At 49.4% G+C, this 16,158-nt stretch overlaps 1 protein-coding gene and 1 long non-coding RNA gene across 2 annotated transcripts; both read left to right on the forward strand.

The window, feature by feature from the left end:
- Positions 1-37: 37 nt before the first annotated feature.
- On the forward strand, positions 38-8,365 carry LOC138992034 (uncharacterized). Its single transcript, XR_011467837.1, has 3 exons — positions 38-648; positions 5,001-5,063; positions 8,010-8,365. It is a non-coding gene; the product is annotated as an uncharacterized lncRNA (long non-coding RNA).
- Positions 8,366-12,634: 4,269 nt separating this feature from the next.
- On the forward strand, positions 12,635-15,907 carry LIAT1 (ligand of ATE1). Its single transcript, XM_070388876.1, has 2 exons — positions 12,635-12,894; positions 15,218-15,907. Exons 1-2 carry the CDS (start codon positions 12,708-12,710, stop codon positions 15,670-15,672), a joined length of 642 nt encoding a protein of 213 aa, XP_070244977.1. The 5' UTR covers positions 12,635-12,707; the 3' UTR covers positions 15,673-15,907.
- The last annotated feature ends 251 nt before the right edge of the window (positions 15,908-16,158 follow it).

Genomic DNA, 16,158 nt, shown 5'->3' on the forward strand with positions numbered 1-16,158 from the left:
GACCCGCCTGAGATCACCCCTTAGGCCAGGGCCCCTCTGGATGGCTGTCCTCGCCATGGAACCCGTCTCGACGGCCCTTTGCTGTTTCTGAGTAACACACATCATTGTCTGTTTCCCAAGCAGCTCCAAGTCCCTAAAGCCCCGCAAAGATCCATTCTAACCACCCCAGGAGGCAAAAGGAGGGCAGGTATGACTTTTGGGGCCTGAAACAGCACCTGACACCTGCTGTGGCTCATCGTGTATTTGTTGAATGAATGAACGCTCCACCGATGGACAAAGGACAGGCTGAGGCAACCTGCCACCGTCATTAAAGGAAACAGCCACAAACCCATCAGCATTGTGTCCCGGCTGCCACGTTCTCCACTTCCACCCCCTCGGAGCCCCCTGTGCCTGGCTTCCTACGCAGGTGGGGTGTGAGTGAGAAGCGGTGGAGAACAGTGCCGTGTTATTCTTCATTCTCTACCAGGAATACGGTTCGACCAGAAAAACTGTTTATGAACTGATTTCCTGAGATAACTGCAGAACTGGTAGCTGAGTGATGACCAAACCTAAGCCCTGGTTTCTGGACTCACAGAGCAGCCCCCACCAGTAGCTGGGTCAGACCTCTGTTTGGGTTCTGGATCGTGCCCATGGGAGAAGTGATCTCGGGTAAGTGAGCAAATGTCTCTAAGCTAGCACTGTCCAGTAAACTTCCTGCCGCTATGGAAATGTCGTCTGGCCATGCTGTCCCCTACCGCCGGTCACAGAGGATGGACTTTTTAATTTCATTTTACTTTGTTTAAATTTATACCGCCAATGCAGCTAGTGGCTAAGCCTCAATTTCTTTATTTTTTGAAATAGTTAGATTTATTTATTGGCTGTGCTTAGGTCTTTGTTGCTGCTCGGGCTTTTCTCTAGTTGTGGAGAGCCGGGGTTACTCTCTAGCTGCAGCGTGAGGGCTTGTCACTGCTGTGGCTTCTCGTTGCAGAGCACGGGCTCTGGAGCACGAGCCTCAGTCGTTGTGGCACGTGGGCTCAGTAATTGCTTAGCTGTCCCGCAGCATGTGGGATCCTCCCAGACCAGGGATTGAACCCATGTCTCCTGCATTGGCAGGTGGATTCTTTATCACTGAGCCACCAGGGAAGCCCTCTTTATTTTTAAAAAATGTATTTATTTATTTAGGCTGCACCAGGTCTTAATTGTGGCACGTGGGATCTTCATTACAGCATGCAGGATTGTTAGCTGTGGCATGTGGAATTTAGTTCCCTGATCAGGGATCAAACCCAGGCTCCTTGCATTGGGAACTCAGAGTCTTAGCCACTGGACCACCAGGGTAGTCCTCCTAAGACTCCAGTTTCTTTATGTGTAAAGGGAAGGTGATAGTCCCATTGTGAGGATTGAATGAGATCATGCAAGGGAAGCCCCTGATGATAGGCCTGGCTCACTCGAAGAGCTCAATCGAGTTGTTAGCATAACTCTCACTACCATCAGGGCTTCCCTGGTGGCTCAGGTGGTAAAGAATCTGCCTGCAACGCAGAAGACCCAGGTTCGATCCCTGAGGACCCCCTGGAGAAGTGAATAGCTACCCACTTCAGTATGCTTACCTGGAGAAGTCCATGGACAGAGGAGCCTGGCAGGCTACAGTCCATGGGGTCGCAAAGAGTCAGACATGACTGACTAACACTTACACTATTTCACCACCACCATCACCTCTCTAACACTAAAACCGCAAGGATGTAGCAATTCTATAGGCTCTAGCCCACCGACACACACCCCACAGCCCTCCTCCAGGCAAGAGTCACTCACACCACTCCTTACGTAGCCTGGGAGAGAGCCCTCATCATCTCTGGGATGACGTAAGCTCTCTTTGGACTGCTGGCCACGGGAAAAAGATTTCTACACTGACCTGAAGTGGCCGCCCTGTAACATGTCTTCCTGGCCCAAGTTGTACCTCTCTGGGGTTCAGACAAATTGAGCACCCTCCCAGTCTTCCTTCCCTCAGTGTCAGAGCTTTCAGCAAAGCACTCCTTGTCCTCTGCTCTGTGCTGGGCTCTGGCCAAACTGGGAATTTGCACTCATCTCACTTAACTGTTGTTTCCCCAGGTCTTCCCACCCTGTCCCAGTGACTGTAACAAACAGCATTTGTCTGGCTGTGCCCCATGCCCCGGGGGTAGCTCACATGGGAGCGGAGGCACAGCCTCCCAGCTCACTTAAAAAGCCATTTCCTCCTCTCCTGGCCCGGCGTTTATTCCTTTGACCCGCAAAGCAGTACACTGGGCCCGACCCATTCCTCCCCGCTCCCGTATCCCCCAACATAACCTCATCCTCTTGGTGGTGGGCTCCGTCATGTTCACTGCAGAGGGACACACACTTCCCTGCATGTGTACATGCCAACATACACAGGTACACACCACCCTTGACCAGCCAGAGCTGCAGTACAGCCTCTTCTCCAATGTCATGGCCGAGCTCTGTTGATGAGGCCCTTCCTTTTGACCAGCGCCTCTTCTCATAGTTGGGAAAGAGCATCCCACCCCCAGCATCTCCATAGCCAAATTCAGAATGGCCTCCTCTCCTCTCTCTCTTCACCTTGGTCCAAGTAAGCGCCTGTCTTCTCTTTCTTCAAATGGATTCACAGATGACAGGACAACCAAAACAGGAAACCCCTTCAAGAAATTGAGGGTGCCTGTCGGGGGACATCTCACTGCCCAGGAGGGTGCTGGCTGAGCGTCTCCGTGGCTCCAGGAGCAGCGAATGGTGAGAGAAGAAGTTTAAGGGAGTTGACTCTGCCTCCTGGAGTTTGGGGGCTGACATGAACCGAGAACAGGGTCACTTGACCATAGCTCTGTTGACATTCGGGCCAGTTAACCCTATGTCATTGGTCAGGGGAGTTTTCTAAAGGCCAAGAAGAAACTGTGGAAGAGAGCTGCGTTCTGTCTTGAAGAAGTTCCTCTCCAAGAAAGTGGCCGGTGGGGCAAGGCAACCCCGCAGTCAGAGGCTGCAGGATGTTGCTCTGGAAGCAGGACCAAAGAGGGAAGCGAGAGACGGTATCACATAAGACCTCCTGGAGAAGCCCTCAGACGCCCTCATCTAGAGGAGATCAAAGCAGGAAAAAGATAAGGGAGGGAGAGAAGACAGCTCTCCTCCTTCCACCCTCAAGAAAACACAAGGCTGTTTCCTGGTTCGACATCATCAGGTTGAATTTGCTGAACAAATTCATTACACAATCAAAAAAGAATGTTTTTACGTAGACTTCTGCTTCATTCAAGATGGAGTAACAGGGACCAGAGTCAGCTTCTTGCCTGAAGCCACGAAAATATCAGATCAAACATATGAAACACCAACACTCAAGACTCTGGAACATCGGGCAACAAAGGAAAGTGATCCCTGGGAGAGGAAACAGCAAGGTGATCCCTGCACTGCTCGGCTCGCTGCCTGAAGAGTTTCCAGACTGGTTCAAGGAGAAAACTAGCTGAATGGAACAGACAGAGCTGGATTCTGGGAAAATGAAACCAGTTAAGAGTTTTCAGGGCAGGGCACTAGAGAGGAGAGAGATGCAGAGAGAGAGAGAAACCTAGAGGTCTACAGAAAATGCTCCTCAAGTATTTAGTGAGTACTGCTCAGCACAGGTGTTTGAGAAAATGACGTGAGGGTTGGGGGGGCAGCGGGGATGAACCACCTGAAAGGATTAGTGGGAACAGCGTCTGGTGCCCACACAGGGCTGGAATAATATCTGTTTTCAGCAGCCAAAGTGGAAAACATCACAGTTCAGGGGCCACTAATTAGAATACTAAGAAAGGGACTTACTTCCCCGATGGTCCAGTGGTTAAGATTTCACGTTCCAATTCAGGGAGTGTGGGTTCGATCCCTGGTTTGGGAGCTAAGATCCCACATGTTTCATGGCCAGAACCCCAAAACATAGAACAGAAGCAATATTGTATCAAATTCAATAAAGCCTTTAAAAATGGTCCACATTAAAAAAAAAAAAAAAGAAGAATACTAAGAAAGGCCTTACTTTGATACTAGAAAAAAATTCACCTTAGACTGGATCCAGAAATCCAGTTCTGGTTCCACTTAAGCAAGCTTAAATTCAAGATTGGAAAGGATCAAGCTCTTTCCAAGCAAGTTAATTGCCACAACAAATTTCAAAAACATTTATAGGAATTCAAAAATATCCTGTACCCAACAAGGTAAAATTCGCAATATCTGGCATCCAAGAAAAAATGACTAGGCACACAAAGAAGCTGGAAAATGCAACTCATAGTGAAGAGCAAACTCAATTAACTGAAACTGACTCAGGCATGACACAGACGGCAGAATCAGTAGGCAAGGGCATTGAAACAGTTATTAAGACCATATTCTGTAAGTTCAAGAAGCTAGAGGAAAGTTTAGGTATAGATACAGCAGCTTAAAAAAATTACCCAAATTGAACTTCTAGACATAAAAACTACAATGAGATAAAAAATACACTGAATGGGATTAATGGCAGATTAGACATTGCAGAAGAAAAAATGGTTAGCTCCCCTAAAAAGTCCTCAGTGAAGCCTACTTATCTTTCTGACACTTCCTTGTGAGTTGATTTTGGTGGACAGCTCAAAGTGTTGAGTCGTTTAAGGTTTTCTTTTATTAATTAATTAATTTTTGTCTGTGCTCGTCTTCACTGCAGTGCTCAGGCTTCTTGCTGCGGTGGGTTCTCTTTTGTGGAGCACAGACTCTAGGGTGTGTGGCCTTCAGTAGCTGCAGCACGTGGGTTTAGTTGCCCCGCGGCATGTGGAATCTTGCAGGACCAAGGATCGAACCTGTGTCCCCTCCATTCGCAGGCGAATTCTTAACCACGGAACTGCCAGGGAAGTCCAAGTATTGAGTTATTGAGAGTGCAGAATAGGAAGGATAGGTCCCAAGGCAAGGAGCCTTAGGAGAGTAAGTGCTTCCTATTACGGATGGGTCCTGCTTTGATTTCCAGGCTTGGGGGAGCCCCAACTGACATCATAGATATTAACAGTTCTCTCCCAAATTTTCTTTAGCTGCTTTGTTCCACCCCTGCCATGTGCTGCCAAAAAGGCTTGGTGTTCCTGAGACCGCAGCAGGTATGTGACTTGGAGGGACATTGAAATCTGCTACTTGAGGAAATGGGTAAAATGCCTGGTCTTCAAGAAGCTCATAGTTCAGTGGGAAAAACAGAAACGTAAAGAAATCATCTCTGGACAATGGTGTGCAAGCTGTAACCTGCTGCCTACTGGGTAGTGATTTCACAGGAGACAGGTGCCATGGAAGTAGGACATTATTTATCTCCAATTTACTGCTAGGAACACTTTAAGGGATTTGCCCAAGGTCATACAGCCAGCTAGTAGCAGAGCCATTATGCTACCCAACCCCTGTGGCTGCATCAGATACAAAAGAAATGCAGAGGCGTGAACTACAGTGTGGCAGGGCTCAGATGGGGCTTTTCAGAGGAAACCATTGTCCAGAGACTCAGTAGAGTAGGAGTTGGCCAGACAGGCCAGATGGGGAAGGACACTGCACGTAGAGGGCACATGGAAGGCAAGAAAGGGAGTGTTGAAAGGTGGGGAGTGGTGAGTGGGGAGGCAGAGAAGAAAATGAGCCCAGAGTTAGGGGTTGGGATTGGCATGAGAGGGGTCCCAGACCCCCTGCCCAGGATGCAGATTACAGCTGGCCAATCACTGCCAGTCTCAGATCCTTGAATTCTGAGGCACCATTAAGAAGTAGGGCTTCCCTGATGGCTCAGCAGGTAAAGAGTCTGCCTGCAATGCAGGAAATTTGAGTTCAATTCCCAAGTCAAGAGGAGCCTCTGTAGGAGGAAATGGCAACCACTCCAGTATTCTTGCCTGGAGAATTTCATGAACGGAGAAGCCCCAGGGGCTACAGTCCATGGGGGTCTCAGAGAGTCAGACACAATTGAGCATACATGCACACACCTCAGGAAGTAACGAGGGACTTCCCTGATGGCCCAGTGGTTAAGACTCTTCTTCCAACAGAGCGCATGGGTTTGATCCCTGATGGCCCAGTGGTTAAGACTCCACGCTTCCAACAGGGCGCATGGGTTTGATCCCTGGTAGAGGAACATGCCCTGTGGTGCAGCCAAAAAAAAAAAGAAGTAAAAGAATCAGCAATCTATGTGCATGTGTGCAAAGAAGACATGCCCCTTTTCTACTGAGTCTTAAGAGGAAAAGATAAATAGATATTGGCTTATATGGATTTACTCCCACAGATAAAGGAAGACTTTATGAATAAAAGGCGTATATATTTGCAAGCACCACTGATTGATATAATAATCCGTGGCACAGTAGTCCTGTCCTCGGGTTATAGGTGTGTTCATTTATGTGCCCAGAGACACACTGACACAAATCAGTGATTAAAGCTCAAGCTCTCTTTTTACTTCAAGGCAGGTGATGTTTCTTCTGGTTCAAAAAGCCATAGCTGCTTCTGTATGTTTCCTATGACACTTTCAGAAGACTGGAAATGGGGTGGGGGAGAGGCATCTGTGTGGACGAGTTAGGTGGCAAGACGTCCCCAGAGCCCAGGGATTTCTGAGTGTCCTTAGTGATCCAGGACCACGTTGGCCGGCACCCTCTGACTACCTTAATCAGGTGGAAGACCCAGAAACCCTCACTCTTGGCTTCTTAAACTCTCAAACTGCAAAGATGACCTCCCTGACTTCCACTTTTTTTTTTTAGCTGCACTGCATGGCATGCAGGAATTTAGCTCCCCAGTGGAAACGCAGAGTCTTAACCATTGGACCACCAGAGAAGTCCCCACCTTCCTTTTGAAAAAGGCTCTTCCTTTGACCAAGAGGTTCCCTGGTGGCTCAGACGGTAATGGGAAGATCCCCTGGAGAAGGAAATGGCAACCCACTCCAATACTCTTGCCTGGAAAATTCCATGGATGGAGCATCCTGGTAGGCTACAGTCCATGGGGTTGCAAAGAGTCGGGCACAACTGAGCGACTTCACTCTGACCAAACTTTCATCAGGTTTCTCTAAGCCTACTTCTCAACAAGACCTCAACTGTGGCCTATAAGAACTGCATCTCTCAACACAAATGATTTTGTCCACCCTCCCACACACAGAGCCCTGAAAAAATAATCTAGCCTGGCGTCTAGCAGCCTAAGGCCACGGTGTCCCTGCCATGACCCAGCCCACCCCATCGCCACTTGAGTTTCTGTCTGAGAAAGCCCATGTATGCCAAGGGAATTTACCATTTGTTCCAGCCAACACCTTCAGGTAGACACCTTGCCTCCATTTTCTTAGAGCATTTATTTTGAACACTTGTTGTAAATCCTTTCTCTATGCCTTTGAGATGTATGTGTATCTCCTGGAACCCAGGAGTGTCTTCTCAAAAACCTGGGAGCCATTCCTTTGAAATATAACCATCAGGAAGGATGGGGCCCCTGTGTCTCAGTCTGTAAGTAGGTATCTTGGTGAAGGGCCAGTCACCAGGCTAAGATGGCCTGATCATACTGATACTGAGTACTCATCTTGTTGTTTACTCGCTCATTCATCTCAGACTATTTGTAACCCCATGAACTGCAGCAAGCCAGGCTTCCCTGTCCTTTACTTTCTCCCTGTCCTTTACTTTCTCCCTGAGTCTGCTCAAACTCATGTCCATTGAGTCGGTGATGCCATCCAATCATCTCATCCATTGCTGCCCCCTTCTCCTCCTGCCCTCAGTCTTTCCCAGCATAAGGCTTTTTTCCAATGAGTTGGCTCTTTGCATCAGGTGGCCAAAGTACTGGAGCTTCAGCATCAGTCCTTCTAATGAACATTTGGGGTTGACTACTCATCTGCTTTTTTTGTAATTTTTCACTGTCTTGACTCTGCTTGAGTCCTCACCCACTCTCCTTCCCTGTTCCCTGGTTCTCTCTTTAAGAAGGCCAGGTCCCCTCTGTATAGATCAGAACCAAGCTCATTTCTAGGCTAAAGAAGTCTCTTTCCCCTGCTGCAGGAGAACTGAATAAAATCTGTCTTTACCACCACTTCCTATTACCCAGTTTTGTTTTTCTTTAACACTTTCTAGAAATGTTCCTGGGGAGTTGGAATCTTGGGGCTCCCCCATCATCTCAGAACCAACAGGCCTCCAGGATTTGGAGTTTAATAGCAGCCCACAGAGGTGAGCACGGGGGCAGCTGTTCAGCAGGCAGCCAACGAGGCCTGGACCTCCACGCACAAAAAGATCTTCCTTTGCTTAGGCAGGGAAGCCCTTGAGACGCTTCCTATAGAGATGGTGGCATAAATCCACCACAACTAAATACAGGAAAAAATTTAGATCTTTGAGTTCCGGAAATAGCCTGGGGGCCAAGGTGTGGACAGCATCAGAGAATGTTCTGAAGGAAACTAAAGTCTCAAGAGACGGACTTCCCTCGTGGTCCAGTGGCTAAGACTCCATGCTGCCAGTTCACAGGGCCCAGGGTTCCAGCCCTGGTCAGGGAACTAGATCCCACGGGCCACAGCTAAGCATTCACATGCTGCAACTAAAGATACCACAGGCCACAATGAGGGTCAAAGACCCCATGTGCCACAACCAAGGCCCAGAGCAGTAAGAAAAAACAAAAACGTCCCAAGAGAGGCTTCAGCTCCTCAACTGCACAGCACCTAACCACGGACGGTGTGGGGAAGGGGCTGCAGACAGAGCGCCTGTGCACTGCGGCTGATTCATGTTGATGTATGCCAGAAACCATCACTTTCAGTTCAGTTCAGTTCAGTCGCTCAGTCGTGTCCGACTCTTTGTGACCCCATGAATCGCAGCATGCCAGGCCTCCCGGTCCATCACCAACTCCCAGAGTTCACTCAGACTCATGTCCATCGAGTCGGTGATGTCATCCAGTCATCTCATCCTCTGTCGTCCCCTTCTCCTCCTGCCCCCAATCCCTCCCAGCATCAGGGTCTTTTCCAATGAGTCAACTCTTCGCATGAGGTGGCCAAAGTATGGGAGTTTCAGCCTCAGCATAAGTCCTTCCACTGAACACCCAGGACTGGTCTCCTTTAGGATGGACTGGTGGATCTCCTTGCAGTCCAAGGGACTCTCAAGAGTCTTCTCCAACACCACAGTGCAAAAGCATCAATTCTTCAGCACTCAGCCTTCTTCACAGTCCAACTCTCGCATCCATACATGACCACAGGAAAAACCATAGCCTTGACTAGATGGGCCTTTGTTGGCAAAGTAATATCTGTGCTTTTTAATATGCTATCTAGGTTGGTCATAACTTTCCTTGTAAGGTAATTATCCTCCAATTAAAAACAAAATCAATTTTTAAAAAGAATTGCCTATGCAGATCTCAGTTTCCTGGGATTTGTCATAAGAACTGACAAGCAGAAATGGCCCAGACTTGAGGAACGGACAATCACATCTAAAAAGCACCCAGACCCTGTGTCAAGAGGTATGTTTGGAGGTGACATATTCTAGTACCCTTCAGGATGAAGGCAGGATGTCTAGAGCAAGAGTGTTCAGGGGGAGGGAGCAGGAATTCAAAGACCTGAGATGTCTGGATGTGCAGGAGAAATAACAAGGCAGTGAGTAAGTCAGTGGGCCAGTGCGGCTGGAGGGGAGTGAGGAGAGGGTAGCAGCGGTTAGCAGTCCCTTCCCAGCGCTCTGCTTTTTCTCTGCACACATGTTCTTGCCCTTTGTCCTGAATCAGCCTGAACCAGGTACCTCATTTTATTTTAGAAGCTCCCAAGTACTCTGCCATCTGGATATAATGTAATTTACTTAATATGTTATAGGATTTTTCTTTTTCTTTTGTTAAGATACCATGAGGAATGAGGTGGAAATCAAGAAGCAGTTGGAGTGGCTGATAAAAGGAGGAAAAATAGAGCAAGCATGCTTTTAACAGTTGCAAAGCCCAGGGCAAAAGTAGATGGAAGCCCACGTACCGTATGGCTAAATATTAAAAGTGATAAAGTAAATTAACATACTGTTAAATAACATAAATACTGTCTTCCTAGGACTTCCCTGGTGATCCAGTGGCTATGAATCTGCCTTCTAATACTGGGGATGCAGGTTGGATCCATGGTGGGGAAACTAAGATGCTGCATACTGCAGGGCAACGAAGGTTACATGCTTTCAGTCCCACAACACAACTAGAGAAGTCCGTGCTCCACAATGCGAGACTACATGCAACTAAGACACAGGCAAAAATAAATAAGTAATCAAAGAAAATCAAGGCTTCTCTGGTGGCTCACACAGTAAAGAATCTGCCTGCGATGCAGGAGACCCAGGTTCGACCCCTGGGTCGGGAAAGAAAAAGAAATACTGTCTTCTTACTTTGTCAAGTAGCCTTCATACCAGTCTGGAAGGCCAGATTTAAGTTTAGAATTTCCAACTCTTTGAGGTCCTGCACCCAGCCCACGGCCTGCCACCTCTTCTTCCAACTCCTATCCTGTACTGAGAACGGCCTTGAATGCACAGGTCTGGACATCTCAGCCTGCCTGCTGATTTCACCTATGCTGCCCTTGACCTAGGGCTACTCAAGAGGATGGACCCAGGACTGGGACCCAATTGTGCCCTATAAGCAGGCAGGAGTCATTTAGGCAAGAAATTCCAAGGTGCCAGGTACTCAGACTGCGGGCTGCCTGTGGAAGGAGGAATGGGAGGTGCTGGGTGGGCAGGACTCCTTGATTCCACAGACTTCCTGTCCCTTGGGGAGGGATATAGCTGCACGTGGTAGGTGGAGCGGGGGGAGAGTCAGAGCGGTGTCCTGTGAAGCATGAGGCCTGGGGCAGAGACCCCACTTGCCCAAGTCTCAGGCTGGTGCTGCTTAAAAGTGGACAATGCCTGTTTACCTTGGGTAAGGAGCTGACAGCATGGAGAAAGTGGGCAGGAAAGAGCAGAGAGTTGGAACCAGCAGCCCAGCCAGCTGGGGGACCCACGCTGAAAAGTCAGCCAGAAGGAAAAAGCTGCTAGCTCTACCCAAGCATTCCTATGTCAGCACTGGCCAAAGGGGAAAGCATGATCCTTATAGAGACAGAAACCTTAGCTCCTCTCTGCTCATAACAGCCACAGAAACCACAAAGAGAAAGTACAAACAAGGAAGCTGAAACAAATAATGAAAATGCTATCATCTCTTCTGTTGGTCAGTGAACATCATTGTGAAGTCAACTGTTTTCCCGTGTAAGATGCTGGATGTAAAACTGAGAATGTGGATTTCGGGCCCAACTTGGGGGCTAATTAGCATGAGAGGTGAGCAAGTCACTTTGCATCTGTTTGTCTCCTCATCTACTAAACAGGAGCATACTTGCCCCATCTCTATTCACAAGGGATTTTTATAATTATTCCCCAAACTGTATTCCTTTGCTGGAGGTCAATTTCCTGTCTCGAAGCTGACTGGCTGGCTCACCATGACCTTGATGCAACCTTCAGGAAAATCGGGAAGAGAAGTGCCAACTACCTCCTGCCAGATAAACATCCAGGCAAAGAGGACCAGGGCTTCCCAGTATTCTTGGGCTTCCCTAGTGGCGCAGATGGTAAAGAATCTGCCCGCAATGCAGGAGACCTGGGTTTGATCCCTGGGTTGGGAAGATCCCCTGGAGAAGAGCATGGTAACCCACTCCACTATTCTTGCCTGGAGAATCCCCATGACAGAGGAGCCTGGTGGGCTACAGTCTACAGGGTCTCAAAGAGTTGGATACGACTGAGTGACTAAGCACAGCACAGGGCAAAGAGGACCAGCTGAGAGGAAAGACAGGTCAGCCTTTCTCGGAAAAGGAGGGCGGCTGGTCTTTGTAAACACCTGTCTGCCAGCACCAGAGTCAGCAGGTGGGGTGTCTGGAAAGCAAACCCCAGACATCTCCACTAGCAGGCGGTCATCTGCACAAAGGACCTCTGTCATTTACACTTCACTTAGCTCCTGGGGACAAAAGCAGACAGTCAAGGGGCAGGTTCCAAGCACTCACTGTGTGCACAGCTGTATGGGATACATTAGGGAGCCTGACAGCGGATGAGAGACAGAGGAAAGATTCTAGACGAGCCTGAGGGGTTATTGCAGCCATTTTGAGGAAATACAAACTGGTGGATAAACCTGGAAAAAGGTGACAGATTCCATCTTGTAAGCCACACTAAAGTTCAGTCTTGATCTGACTTGCAACAGGGTCCCCCTGGAGAGTTTTAAGCCAGAAAGTGAAATTGTGTCATGGTCTTTAAAAGTTCTTTCTAGCCACTGCGTGGATAAAGACTGTGTGGGAAGGGTTTGGAAGCAGAGACTATTTAGGAAAGAGGTCCAGAAGTTCAAGTCCCAGGCATGGTGGTCAGCCCTAGCCTAGCTCATTGTACAGGGAGAGAGTGAGACCAAGGAAGACAGCCATGGCTCTGGCCTGCCCAGCTGTTCCTGTTCACTGAGATCGAGACTGATAAAGAAACGAGTTTCTTTGGACATGAGGGGGTTGAAAGGCCAAGGCGGACGTACAAAATTGAACTTGGGAGATAAAAGTGTAGCAGATGACACATAGCATTTAAAAAGGCACAGGAGTGGAAGATGTGTGTCCACCCAAGTGTTTAGAATCTTCCCTTTAGCGCCGACCAAGTCAAGCACAAAGGCTGAGCTACGCAGGCGCGCATATGCAGTCCGCCCCGCCCGCGGCTCCCGGGCCACAGCCTCTGGGTTGCGCAGGCGCTGCAGTTGCCATGGAGACGCGTGGCCCTTCCCGGGCCGCCGGAAGCCAAGGGCTCAGCGGCCGCAGGTCTCCAGCTGCCCGAGGTGCGGGGGAGCGGTCCCGCGGGCGGATGGACGGCGGCTGTGGGGCCCGGGCGTCGGAGGACGGCGAGGACGAGGAGGAGCGAGAGAGCTGCATGGCGGCCTCGCAGGGCTCCAGATTGCCCCCCATCGCGGGCTGCACCTCAGAACTGACCAAACGGAAGATGAAGAAGAAAAAAAAGAAGAAAAAGACAAAGAGGTCGGGCAAGGGGGACGGTAAGAGGAGCAGCTAGCGCGGCAGCCTCAGCTCCCACACCTGAAATTCTCCGAGGACACCCACCCCACCCCTGAGAACCCCATCTACTCGAGGACCAGTTCAGCCCAGAGACAGAAACTCGTCGGTACTAATCAGAGGTCCTCTGGCTCCCCGCACGATGAGGCGCCAGCCTTTCCCATAGAGACCAGCCACGTCCACAGAGACCCCAAATCCTGCGTCGAGAGTTCTCAACACCTATGGAGACCTTCAACCCCACACAGAAACACCCCCACAGAGCCTCCCAGCCCCACAGTGACTCCTAGTTTTATACAGACACTCATCTTTCTAATCCCTCAGTCCAAACTCAAAATCCTGATCATCCTTACCTTCCCCACAAAACCCTCAAGCTCTCCTACAGCGATGCCTTTATCCTCATCCACAGACTTTCCCCACCCACAGGTAGTGAGGCACTGTGACCTATTGTCTCAGGCGCACATGGAAACACAGGCTCTTGCCTTCCAGCCTCATTCGTTAGGGGCTCCTGCCTCTGGGTGCTGTGTGTGCTCAGTGGCTTGGTTGTGTCCGCCTCTGAGACCTGATGGACTGTAGCCCTCCAGGCTCCTCTGTCCATGGGGATTCTCCAGGCAAGAACACTGGAGCGGGTTGCCACACCCTCCTCCAGAGATACCCAGGAAGTGCATATAATACAGGGTACACTCCCTGTACAGACCGCCCTTCCACTTCTCTCACCTGCCAAGGCCAACCTTTGACTGCACACAAACACCATCACACCAGGCATTGCTACACACTTTTTATCATCCTCAGCACCCTCAACAACACCCCCTTCTATCAGTATAATCACCAAATAATCACTAAAGTATAATCACTTTAGTGTAATCACTAAAGCATAGACAGCCAGCAGGCACACACTCACAGGCTGCACACTCACCTGCCTAGACCCCTCCTACCCCCAGACACATACAACTATACGCATGGGATTCTCGCTTCTGGTTTCCCTGTGGACACATCACAGAAACACACCCACCAACAGCCGCCACAAACCCACAGAGCCCACAGGCTTACCATGCTCTGCTCAGAGAACTCCCTAGGGACTCCACAAAGGTCCTGAGCGCTCATTTGTGGAAAGAGTGCAACGTGATGTGGAATGCGCCTGTCCATGGGTGCTGTAAATCTCTTTTGTCAGTTGTGTGGTCCACTGTGGGGGCTCTTGCTATCAGGGATGTGGATCAGTGCCCCTTACCTCTAGCATAGTTAGTCCTGGGTTCAAGTCTCTGGGCCCTGGCCTTTGTGCAAAGCTGACTCCCCGGGCAAGCTGGAGGCCAAGATGTAGCAGCCTTCCCTTGTAGTTTGGAGAAGTGGGGGATGGGCAGATTACAATTACTTCTCCGGGTGGAATCATCATAAAGAGGCAAGAAAACAATTCTGGAGTTTAAGTCAATAAGCTCCAGGTGTACCTGCCAAACAGATTAGGAAATTTATTATCTTTTTCAGCTTAGCTTCTGACTCTAAAAATTACAGTGGCATGTACCTCTTACTGTCAGCAGGGGACACCAAATAGTTTTGGGGAAGTGGAAGGTATAGGAATGCCAAGAGAGGATTTTCTTTCTCCCTTCTCTCCTTTTCTCTCTTTTTTCTTTTGGTGGGGGGAGGGAGATTCCTCTCTGTCTCCCCCCAAAATAGGATGAGCTGAAGAAAGAATCACAACATGTAGTATTTTATATGCACGTTATATAATTCAGAAGTGCTATTAATATTTCAAAAGAATCAGTATACGCCACCAGCAGAAGTATTTCCTGGCTTGGCAGAATGCTTTCCATAGTCAGATTTAGGAAGTTTTTCTGTTGTTCTCCATTTCTTCCGTCATAAAAGTGTCTAGACTAGGGGTAAGTCACAGGCTCCCAGAACTGGGCAGTACCTTGGCGAGCAATGCAGAGGTGAGTTGGGGATCTGTGTGGAAAGAACCCGGCGCTGGGAGTCAGGCCCGCGTTCAGGTCCAAGCTCTGCCACCTGCTATGTGACACTGGAAAGTGACGGAGGCTTTTGGCGTCTGTTTCCTCACCTGGAAAACAGGGCAGATAGCCTTTCCACAAGGGGACCTGGCTCATAGTATGTGCTCAGTAAATGGTTCCTCCCTCCCCAACATGACAACCCAAAGCCTATAGGCAGTGGGTGTGTATGGGGCTGGTGGGCTTGCCCACCTGAGCCCTAGGTAAGGAGGGGCCTCCAGTGCCCTCTCATTTCATCTTTGGTGGTTTGGGCATCACCCTTGAGCGGGCTCAGGGCAAGTATCACAGAGGCTAACGCTGCCTATCTGCTCAGCAGATAAACATCAGAGTCAAGGCATGAAGACTCAGCAGCTGTCTCCAACCTTCCATGACATATTAGGTCCCAGTAAAGATCACGGCCCGGGGCCAGAGCACAGACAGAACAGGGATGAAAGCAAGCTCTTCTCCTACTCCACCACTGTAAGTCTCCCCCGCTTTGTTGAAATAGAAGAGACCCTTTCCAACCGGGTCAATGAAAGTCTGCGCTGGGATGGCATTCTCGCCGATCCAGAGGCCGAGAAGGAAAGGATTCGCATTTACAAGCTGAACCGGAGGAAGCGGTACCGAATTTGGGCCCTGAAGGGCTTCCACTCTGACCCCGGTGCCTCGGAGACCCCCGAGGACCCAGCCTACCTCTCGGATCAGGACAGTGGCAGCAGCGGGCAGCTGACGGCCGAGGGCCCCAGCCACTGCTCAGAAGGAAACCTCATGTCTACGGCCATACCACCCTGAATGTGCCCAGTCTCATCTGATCTCGGAAGTCAAGTGGGGTAGGGCCTGGTTAATACTTGGATGGGAGAAGGAAATCTTATCCCGAAGCTCCTCCGCTCCGACTTCCCTGCTGCTCTGCTGGAGCCAAAGCCCACCCATGACCTGGACAAGCTTATGATTTATCCTTCCCACCAGTCTATGTGTTAGAACTATGTCTATACATAAATAAAAGGAAATCAGACTTATCTCTGAAGGAAGCAGGTGTCTGGTGGGTTGATGAGCTCAGTTCGCCTTCTACCAAGATGTCTTTCAATGGCCCAGGAAAGCCACAGCTCCTTAAGAGTGTTAAGCAGGTCAATGAACAAAATTCTCTTCCGAATGTCCTTTTTTTCTCAAATAAGCTGGCATCACTTTGTTATTTAATTTCCCATCACAGTTAGCTATCTATAGTCTCCTCCACCCACAAAAAAAAAGACAAAGTGGGTAGATAGTATCAATTCTAAATCT

The sequence above is a fragment of the Bos mutus genome, chromosome 19, assembly GCF_027580195.1.
Source record: "Bos mutus isolate GX-2022 chromosome 19, NWIPB_WYAK_1.1, whole genome shotgun sequence".
NCBI classification, from domain to species: domain Eukaryota; kingdom Metazoa; phylum Chordata; class Mammalia; order Artiodactyla; family Bovidae; genus Bos; species Bos mutus.

What these genes read in the sequence shown, in the direction of transcription:
- LIAT1 (XM_070388876.1), top strand. Translation starts at nt 12,708, where the DNA reads ATGGACGGCGGCTGTGGGGCCCGGGCGTCGGAGGACGGCGAGGACGAG. An exon ending in GAGGTCGGGCAAGGGGGACG is followed by an intron (nt 12,895 to 15,217) that starts GTAAGAGGAGCA and finishes TCTGCTCAGCAG; the next exon opens with ATAAACATCAGAGTCAAGGC.